The 11287-nt window shown below is 33.6% G+C and overlaps 1 protein-coding gene across 1 annotated transcript; it reads left to right on the forward strand.

The window, feature by feature from the left end:
• Window positions 1-2: 2 nt before the first annotated feature.
• On the forward strand, window positions 3-11287 carry LOC106717203. Its single transcript, XM_014510938.2, has 20 exons — window positions 3-327; window positions 1378-1529; window positions 1952-2138; window positions 2726-2968; window positions 3232-3360; window positions 3942-4071; window positions 4608-4747; window positions 5748-5902; window positions 6061-6245; window positions 6589-6752; window positions 7029-7254; window positions 7786-7897; window positions 8897-9013; window positions 9088-9199; window positions 9403-9530; window positions 9608-9715; window positions 9934-10064; window positions 10142-10202; window positions 10397-10624; window positions 11171-11287. Exons 1-20 carry the CDS (start codon window positions 3-5, stop codon window positions 11285-11287), a joined length of 3150 nt encoding a protein of 1049 aa, XP_014366424.2.

Genomic DNA, 11287 nt, shown 5'->3' on the forward strand with positions numbered 1-11287 from the left:
AAATGGATAAAAAGAGGTCTTTTAACGTTTTAGCAACACCTGCTACTGGGAAATTGAACCCAAGTAATCGTAATAAGACCAAAGACGCCAAAGGAGATGGTGATACCTCACAGAGTACATCAAGAACACAGTACTTTAAAAGAGAATTTTATACTGGTGAGATAAAACAATTAAGTGAGAAAGAAGTAAAGAAGTTGAAGGAAGACCTGGATAGTTCTGGTTCATCAGAAACTTTTCAATGCGTCCACGGACCCGAAGGAAAACAGTATACTGAAGAGGAAATTTTAAAGAGATATTTAACTAAAAAAATTGATCCTATTTCAATCGGTAAGGTTATCGATAACACCGTCTTTTAAAACGTAACGTCATATAGCTATTATTTAATGCTACAAGCGCTTATATCCTTACCCCAGAGGCATATAAGCATTTATCAAGAAAGTATGGATGGATTGTGTGAAAGAGGATATGCTTAAGAAGGGGGTGAATTCAGATGTAACGGCTGATAGAGATGTATGTAGGAGTAGTACATACTGTGCCAACCCTTCATAGGGATAAGGGTAGGTTGATGATTGTACTTTTATCTATGGAAAATAAATTCTTGTCTTACGTAAAAATATTAGTACATAGAAGCCAAGTTAATTTGCATAATCGAAGAAATCAATTTAAGAAAGTCAATACAAAGGCACGTATACATTATGAAAGTATGGGCTTGTCGTAAAACATAATGAAATGCTAGTCCTTGTACTACTGGTTTAATAAACTTTCCCTCACCCACATAACCTTTAAATCTGTTGTCATATAAATAATTGTTATGATTTCTCGTGTGCCACTATCTTGACCTGCAAAACGTGGCCATTGTTTCTCGATCAAATGGACGCACAACAAATAACAATTATAATGCACATCGAGACGTACAAGATTCCGACTCCGGCGGAGTTCTGAATTCATTCTTGGTGGGTACAATAAAATAAAAAGTGCCTAGACTGATCGGATTAAACAAGAAACTGCTATCCGAAAGACAATGAAGCGGTTAGTCTACCACAAAATAACCGCAAGGCTATAAACAAAATATACATTTTCCATCAAACAAGAGGAAGTTGAAGTAATAAATCCTTACTAATATTACAAATGCGAATGTTTAGATGGATGTTAGAAGGAATCTCCAGAATTTTTCAACGGATCTTGATGAAATTGGCACAGATGTAGAACATAGTCTGAAAGAACAGCCTATGTAGGCCTCTAAGGGAGTCACGGGCGACAGCTAGTAAATAATAAATATGCAAGAAATTAAAAAGAATAAGAAAAGCTATAACTCAACATATCACCGTAAAACTGCCAAGAAAACTAATTTTGAAATATGTCATATTAACATTTCAGACCACTCATGGATAGATCCGTGCCCGGTCACACTCGGATGGGAAGTTGCTCAGACTTTAGTGTTTATGGTAAAAGATCCAATTGCTGTTCAACAGTTAGATCGCATGCAAAGCTATTTGAGAGATTTTGCGAGAATCGCAGAATTCGGATATGTATCCTTTTTAAAATATATACAATGTACGACAAAAGTGAATGGTGACCAATTACATATTTCTCATGGAGTAAAACGTGTATGTCCATTGTTCGTCAGTCTTAGTCATTCGCTCCCATGATTTGAAATGTTGATAGTATATATATAGCATTGGGAGAAAGTATGGAGGTATGTCAGCTTTACATCTATATCTTCATCTAACTTTCAAGTGACATTAGATGTGGAAAGTTCGCAACTTCCAAGAATTGTTGTTATCGATTGGGACATGAATTAGTTTTGTACTTACGACTTATTAAGATACATAATGATATGCCAAAGACGTAGTTATATTATTTTGAGTGGAAAGAATAGCTAAACAAAAGCACCTCCTTTTAGTACATTGATGAAAGTAGTAATAAATTCAGAAACTCAAATAACGATCAGAAAGTTGGTGTTTTGGACGATCTATGTTTAATATTGGATTACTTCGTTGAAAAGATGTCTCCCAAATATCTGCTAAGAGAAGAAATAATTAAATTATTGCGTTGTATGGAAAAGCCCATTTTATTAAATGCTACGTCAGATGTTGTTACTTATTTCCAGTCTTTAACGAACTACATCAATTTTATTGGTAAGTATCTTCGAATATCAACGCGTTCTATTGAATGCAGTGAAAAAATAACACAATAGAGTTAAAATTCGATTTTTTTACTTATATAATTAGGCCTTCCTATAATTACTTTAAGTGTGTTACTATAATACAAAGCAGTTGTATTTAACAGATCCTTAGAGTCTTTAAGCAGTATTACCTCACTCGAAATAGATGTAAGGTTTTCGTATCCATGACAATCAATTCGTTCAAACACGCGCTTCACTGTTGTCGTTCCATTGTTATAGTCAAAGGGGACAATGGCGATGGCACTCGAGGGAGTTTTACTCCTATTTTGGTGGCCTCAAAGTTATGGAGCAAGCGCGTGTCTGACACGTCTTAATGCTCGGACCACTCCGTACCCTGCCCTACTTGTGGCCTATAATCTAGAGCGTTCTAAATTCAATCTTAACTTTCTATTGTAACATGATGTATACATATCAATATCTATAGGACGTTCGAAGAGATTACCAACAATTTACGTGCAAATTTCGTACGAATTGATATATTTCGAAGTGATGTTTTAAAACACTTGTTTTCAAAAATGTTATAATTTTTATTAATTTCAGGTTACCTTCTTGTGCGTTTAGAAGAAGACGATATTTTTGATGTGGTCTCGAAAGCGCTGATCTGGCATCTATCATATCCAGATTCCCAACGTAAACAAGGCCACGTCAAACTAAGCCACACATTTGCGGCTGCGACTGGACTTTGTGAAACTGTCGTCAAAATGTTGTCATTGTCCACAACTCGCCGTTTTCCGTCATTTTTGGAGACTGCGCTTTTACTTGCTTGCAACAATGTCGACATATGTGTGTAACGTAATAATATATAATTAATATATATTAACGTAATAATATATTATATAATATAAAATTGCAACATTCCTAATTTTAATTTACTAAGTCCACGGTTATCCCAAGAGTACTACTAATCTTTATTTATTTGATCTTAATCTCTCATATGAGACTACTTAAAAACAATTTGCAAAGAGTAAAATCTTTAATATACTAATATTTAATATTCTAGTTGCTGCAAGAGCATAAGTATTTTATCCCAACATTTTCTGTTTCAGGTGTAACAATGATGAAGAGTAATATAATAGAAAATATATTTTATCGTTTTAATCCCTATTTTCCTGACAGAGATTTGCCAATATATGATACCAATCCAGCAGATCCTCAAGACTTTAGAGTAGTACTCGGTAAGATACACCAGTTACCATATCAATTTCACATCAATTGACTGAATAGGAACAAACGAATGTTCGTCACCTATGTAGGTAACCCAGATATCAGTACAATGGAATCTATGTAGGTATCTGATTTTTCAAATTTTGATTAATATATTAAAAGCTTTAATTTGTCGCATCGTACAATCGCTATACTTAATTTAGAAGGTATATTGAGGGATAATTAGTAATTAGGCTAACAGGTGAAACAAACTGTTGGTGTACGAGTAACTTTATCTTTTAGGACAGATGTGAAAAGAAAAACAGGTTGTAAACCTACTAAGTATTTCTTCGTTTCGACAATATTAGGGTTGCTAAAACACCTGCTGCTAATCAAGACCAGTCTTGTATCGCTTCAGACTATAGTTACTCCATTAAACTCAAAAATAATGGTTCTTGTCGCCTTCAGCGTACCCGAAAACCCCACACCTATTGTGTCAAATATTATGAAATTCATAGCTAAAACTTCTTAAATTCCAGTCCACTGTTATTCAACATTACTTTTCGCTCTGCTGTAATAGCGATTGCAATAAAAGAGATGTACATTATTACAGGTGCTAGTAGTATAAACTTGTCTACTACGCTCTCTTTACTTTTGGTGTTATTAAAAACGACAAAAGATATAACGAACGTGGATCCTGAATTCTGTACGACACTTCCATGTCCTGATTCATACAGCCAGAGGTAAGTTAGCATTTGTATTGAACGCGAATGCTTCTTGAATGTCCCAGACTGTTTTCAAAACAACGTGCGTTCATCGCGTTTACATTGTATTCGCAAACTTTATCTAGTTTTACAAGTTTTAAGTTTATTTTTTCTTGAGGCAGTAGATAACTTGCTTTGGAATAATCTTTTCTTTATTTGTGATACATATAGACGTCCTTGAATATATTGTAAGTTCTGCGGTCTACTTTTTAATTTGTTATTTTCAAATGATTCTTATTAATAGTTTTTTGAAGTAATTACATGTTATGAGAGGTCAACGGCATGCAAAATCACTAAAGAGGATATGCGAATCTTTCTAACGGTCATTAAATAAATAGCAGCTGCGACCAGCAGATTGAATCAAGATTCATTCAGCCAATTTAATTAACCCTATGAGGAAGAGGAATGGCAAGATATTGGAAACCTAGTTTTGTGTAAAATGTATTAGTATCGTAAACATCTGTCTCTTTCATGCAAGAACAATTTCGATGACAAAATTCTAAATTATATTTCAGATGCTTCGCCTGGGCGTACCGATATGAATGTCGAGCGAGAGATCATCGTCACGAAAGAATAACATTAACCATCATCGGTTCTTGTCTTCTTCATACTTTCGGCGAACGATTGACTGAATTAAGCAACGCTTTAATGCCGGGTAATAATCTAAATATATAAAAGAAAGTCGTGTTAGTTACACTATTTATAACACAAGATCGGTCGAACTGATTTAGCTGAAAATTGATGGGGAGGTAGCATAGAACTAGGAGACGGACATAGGAACTTTTTTATCTTGTGTGCATTTTTTTTATTCCGCGGGGACGGAGTCGCGGGTAAAAGCTAGTTTATAATATTGAAGAGAAAAAAATATAAATGTATACTATTAAAAAGTTTTAGTCTATAAGTCTTATTATTATATGAATTTATATAAATTCATAAAATCATATTATTAATGCTTAAATACGAAAGTTTGGATGTTACTTAGATGCCTTCAGAACGGCCAACGGATCTCGCTGAAATTTATCACACATGTAGAACATAGTCTGAAAGAACTAATAAGCTACTGATTTAGTTTTTTAAATTGTGCGCAGATGTAGCTAGGTATCAAATAATGAAAAAAAAATTATACACGTAAACGTCTATCAGCTATGCAGAACTAGACTAATTTGAATTACGGCCATGAGTGTTATAGATTTTATAATCACAAAGTTAATTTCAATTAAAAACAGGGATTTATGTACTCCCTCCGTTGCAAATAATAATGCATTCTATTATATTATTTAACAATGAATTTAACAACTCAGTAGAACAAGGTCATAACCTTGAATATAGTATACAATATCTGTCTCAAACGATGCATCTTCAATAACACATTATATCTAGAGGCAGTGGCGCAGTGGGTTACGCACAAGTTACTGTAGAATTCGACTACCGTAAGATTAGTATGAATACATATTGTTGTCTCTATTTTGTCAAAGTGGATGAAAGGGAAACAATATGTGTTAGTACAAGTGTCGCGGCAGTAGAGACGTACATTTATTTTTTTAAATAGATCTATAGAATAGGTTCTTATGAATAATTCGTAAATTAAAAATAATCCAATTTTTCCATGATAAACTCAATAGTTGACATTGAAAGAAATAATTACTACTTTGCAGATGTGATATCGTTGTCAGTCCGGACGGAAATACCGGCAAGACTTGATTGGACGGGATCCATTAATTTCAATACGAGTCAACTGGATGTGCGTTTTAAGCAAGTTTTAATATATTTAAGCGTGGATTTTTTTAAAACATTTCCCCATAATAGATTTGTAAGTAAAACATAAGTATTGTAATTATATTATTTTAATTTACCAGTAACCTAGAAGAGTAAATGTTTATCTACTGTCCATGAAAGCCAACATGTCTGAAATCCTCAATACCCTATATCTAATTGAATACTGGTGTAAAGTTAATGTGCAATTCACAGCATATGGAATCACGACATTGGCTCCTGGGTCTTATGTATTTACTCGATCCAGTCCTTTGCAAGCTGAGAGCCCGCTGGTCACCGGCACTATATGCCGATTTGAGAAAAACAACGTTTAAAGCTTTAATTTGCACTCTGCCGATAGCTTCAATACGTCTAATACAAGATTATGGGTTAATAAGAAGGTATTGAGGATGAACAAAATTTTTTTTTTCTTAAAACTAAATAAACACCTCTTCTCGGATCCCAAAATTTGAAACATACTCGCTTTAAATATTTTGCAATATCTTAAATTTCTTCAATCATTATCATCTTTCAATTATTTACATCTTTATCTGTATAGTCACGTATTTTTGTATAGTCTTAATTATAGGCACTAATCTGGCGGATGCATTACAATATGTAACTGAAGCATCACAACTTTACTCTTCACATACATCTTGCTTGTTGTCCACCGTTTTTACAAAAAAATAATAATAATTCGCACTGTTTTTTGTTGAACTTATTGTTTTATTGTGTCGTTCTCAGATTAATGTGGTACATTGAATGGTATTCTGAGAGTCCGTACGATTTATCCATACTTTACTGGTGTCTTAGAGTACTGCAGGTCGCTATTAGTCGAAGAAATACTCAACTCCGACAATATATGTTGAAAGATTTGTTCGACAGTCATGGTATTATTATAATTATACGTAAGTCTTATAATTTTATTGGTTAAACTTCATAATATATAATATAGTACATATAAAATACATAATGTAATATCAAAAAAAAAATCTGAACAAGTACATGATAGTTACGATTCTACAACTAATACTTTTTGATCGCATTAGTGCTTTTTATATCAATCGTCGTAATGTAACTTTAACCCATCGGTAGTTATTACTTAGGAGATATTATAATATAAACTATTACATCATTCCACGCTGACATTTTTAAAAATTTGTTTTCTGTGAAAAACATTTTAGGTCTCTGTCACACCTTGCTTGATCAAAAACCTCTACCGGTCGAAAAGAGTCAAGTGATCTTATGCGTATGTTTAAGACTTCTAACAAGTTGCACTGAAGTTAATTCTAGTTTACAATGCCGCGTGTATCCGTCTATCCAATGGCCAAACTCCGTACAAACTCTTTCTACAAGGATGCTAAATGTGGTACTTAGCTCCTTGCAAGTAAATTTGATTGTAAATGAAAGGTAAGCTATTATGTATTTATAATCAAAACTTTAATTTTTCGAGATTTCCTACGAGTTTTATAAAAAGCAGAGTCTATAATATCATCAAGATTGTAACAGTATTGTGTTTGTATAATCAGGGGTTTCAATATGGCATACATATTACTAATCAGAGTAGTAAGATCCATTAAAAACAAAAAAAAAAATAAGTCGTAACAAAAGACGGACCGAGTGTTCGTTAAAACGCACTTTTACCATGAGTAGGGAACATCAATTTCTCTAGTAACGTGTTTTCAGATTTACCGTATTACGAGTACCTACACGAAAATACCGCGGATGCCCTTGGGCTACGTTACCCTAAAATATTTAAAGTTCACTGTAGTTGTCTCTTGGTCAACTCAACAACTCGTTACCGTTGTACGTCTCCAACAAAAGCAGTAATTGTCGACCACAGAAAACCGGCTAAGAATAACAAGCATGCTTAACCAAGTGGTTCGAATGGTTACAAATACAACTGACACTAAGATTTTTAATGTTTAATTTATATTTTAGATGGATGATATCCTTACTTAACTTTTTATGGGAATCAATCATTTGGAACGATACATATAGATCAAGATTTGTAGCAGATGATGGAGTTTACAAGCTTTTGGATATGGTTTCTGTACGTTTTATGTAACATATAATGCTGTCGCAAACTTTGTAATGATATGCTAAACATTGGCGACTATAAAATTGAAATGTGTTGTTCATGATCCTGATTTTATGGAACGTCATTGATTACCACTGTCACTTAGAGGAATGCGCGTAAATGGTTATGCTTCTTAATATTAAAACACTAGCTATCGGCCGCGGCTCCGTATGTTCTATTAAACTATATTCTACATCTATGCCAAATTTCATCGAGATTTATGCAGCCGTTCTTAAGATACCTTTTTATAAACATACACCCAATCCATTCAAACATTCGCATTTATAATATTAGTAAGATAACTATTTTAGAAATTCCGTGACAAACTAGGAAGTGTTTCGGAACGTTCATGAATGATTTCGTGGACACATTATAAAAATATAATGATTTTGTATTCATTTCAATATATCGACGTCAGAATAGTAATTTTATATGCAAAATTAATAGTAGAAAAAAAAGTGAAACTGTGTTGAACTCAACCGGTCAATCGGGTTCATTTCTTCTGATGTTTATATTTAATCCGATATTTAAAATATTAAGGGCAATTACTAAATATACTATTAGTTATCACAGATCTGTAATTTTATCCCAGTCGTAAAAACATATACAGGGACTTTGACAATTTGATAGTCGGATAGTTGGTTACGCTGCTTGCTTTCTTCTACATTGAAAGCAATGTGATAACTACTGTAGTATAACCACTTATGTTGTTAGAAACAATTTAGCGATCAATCAAAAGAGCTGACGGTTAAGTTATATCTGCATTTTCTTTTCTATTCAATGTAGCTTGAATATCGATGCAGTCTGACTATACATTCAATACTGCGTTTCAAATAATAGTTAAATCTAGTCTTTAATTGATGTAATTTTTAATAATTAATTACATACATTGTCATTGATTTACATAACCAAATGTCACGCGAGTATAAACCTTAAAATTAACAAGTTAATGTTTTGTTTTGATGAGCACAGTTGACTACGCGTCCTGTTCAATGTCTTGCCCTTGCACTTCTATGCGACGTCGCGCGCGCCGGCGAGGCAGTCGGACAGATTGTCACGTGGCGTGCAAGTTCTGCTGCTTCTTATATTGTGAGTTAATAGTATTAATATAAAAAAATAGTATACAAAATTAACCAATAAAAATAGTAGCCAATGATTTTTAGATACCAAACTTGGTAAGGAGAGGCGCCACAATCGCGAACTTACTAGCAGCTATTTTTCGAGATGAATGTCACGCGAATGCAATTCTATTAAGCGATTTAGGTGTGATTCAAAGTAAGTGTTTCTTTAATTAATATGGAATAATTTTAAAACTTATTAACATATGATAATTCGATCTTCCAACCTTGTATTTCGGTTAAGGCTGCGGACACTAATAGACTGATAACGATTTATTAACAATACGTTTAGTATTATACTCATAAATATAAATAAGTTAATTATAAAGTGTACTGATGTCTTACTTATTGTATATATAGATTTAGATTGCCCATTGATGCGTTCGGAGATTAGAGAACAAATATATTGTTCACGTCCTGAACAATATATTCGTGGGAATATCTTGTGCCTACCTGCAGCTGATTTAGCGGGATCTCGATTATCAAAGGTTATTTAGTAACTATCGTTTTGACGTTGTTAAATTTAGATCTGATTCTGCTTATATTTAAAATACTATAATTGCAGGTGTTTGCTATTCTTCATATGCTTTCGAAAGATTTAGCCTTTAAAGTATCGCTTGCCGATGAGACTTACAACCTGTACAAGAATATCAAGTTGCCGCCGCAAGACGAGGTGCTTAAACTTATAAACTACCAGTCAACGCACTCCTTGAATTTTGTCGACATAAATTTTCACCTTTTTTGTACTTATATATGGCGTCATAATTTTTAACATTCTTTTGTTTAATGTTTAACATTAATGACCATTGACTATTTTATATATTACTACTTACCTAATCGCTTTGATGGGATACTTCATTAGTAGTTACTTTAATGTAACTACAATTCCAGGCAACACTAATTTTGTGTTCACATTATTTAACATTGAAACTTAACGAAACATGGATTGAGACAAAAATTTTAAGCCCACCTTTGTTACCGCAAGGCGCTGAAACTCTGAAAGAATTAGTGGAGATAGCGCAGTAAGTTACTTCATTGTGTGTGTGTTTTTTTTTTTTGTATTATTTATTTGCAAGTGACGGTTTTTTTTTAATTCCAGCGGGTGGGCAAAAGAAATAAAACAAATGCAAGAAGAAATATTCATAAAAAGTAAAAGAGAGGTAGGTTATTCAAAATGTTATATATTAATGTTTTGATTCATTGTTTATCGTTGCATGTAACAATAGGAAATTACGTTATGTTGGTTTAACGATACTTGTACTAAGCAAATTGAAAATTATAGAACTGCAATATTTTGTTTAGTGCATGCTAGATGCATTTTAGATCACAATCTTAATGTGTTATTTTTCTTTAGGATTACTCAGTTGAATGTTCTTTCTACGAGTTCCTTAGCCGGGCGCGGCTGAACATTGCACTGGACGCATTACGTGAAGTTCGTTGTATGGCGCGCGCATCCGATCGTTTGCAGATATCACACGATCTACTGCACGACGCTGTCATGGCGCAGAAGCTTAGACATGATCTAGCGCACAGTCTGAACACAGAAATAAAGAAGACATACATCGCCCCATTAGATGCACAGGTATTTTATTATAACACATCTAAATACCCCGTCTAAAATTTTAATATTGGTAGAAAACGTAATATAGAACAACTGCTTAATGTAGTTGCATTTCATCTCAAGCAAAGTGTAGTAAAATAGTATAACTTCGATTTCAGCTTTCACTCTTAGTATTTCCTTTGTAGTCCCTAAAACCCTTCGTAGAGGTTTGTACACAGTGCGCGTTATCAATATTTTTATCTCTTATCGCCAAAGCCAGTCGCTCGCAACCAATTTGTCAAGATTGTCATGTGAAAAATTGGTGTGATTTCGAAGATGGCGGAGCAAATCTACTATGCAGTTGACATGCCTGTACTATTCGAATATACGACGCGCATCGACGATTCGACGTTATGTGTACGTAGCGCACACAACGCGATTCTTGAGATGCAACCACACAATATTAATTTCTAAGATTTACGTTGCCTTTTGTACGAAGGGCCTTAATTTCTCGTAGAAAATACCACTCATTTTACCGTAGTGCGTATTATTTTAATGAAGCTCCTCTAATAGGATTTTTTATTTCAGAATACAATTGGGCAACATGTAAAAGTTACAAGCATAAAACCGAAGCAAATAGAACCTAAAGATCTATGTATTTGCCATGTATGTAGCGAAGTTCATTGTCTACATAAGCAATTTTAG

This window comes from Papilio machaon, chromosome Z, assembly GCF_912999745.1.
Source record: "Papilio machaon chromosome Z, ilPapMach1.1, whole genome shotgun sequence".
Classification (NCBI taxonomy): domain Eukaryota; kingdom Metazoa; phylum Arthropoda; class Insecta; order Lepidoptera; family Papilionidae; genus Papilio; species Papilio machaon.

Bases quoted from the DNA above. Each gene is read 5' to 3' on its own strand.
- LOC106717203 (XM_014510938.2), top strand. From the start codon at position 3: ATGGATAAAAAGAGGTCTTTTAACGTTTTAGCAACACCTGCTACTGGG. The intron at 2,139-2,725 runs GTAAGTATCTTC...TATTAATTTCAG, and splicing joins GAACTACATCAATTTTATTG to GTTACCTTCTTGTGCGTTTA. The intron at 9,531-9,607 runs GTTATTTAGTAA...CTATAATTGCAG, and splicing joins CGGGATCTCGATTATCAAAG to GTGTTTGCTATTCTTCATAT.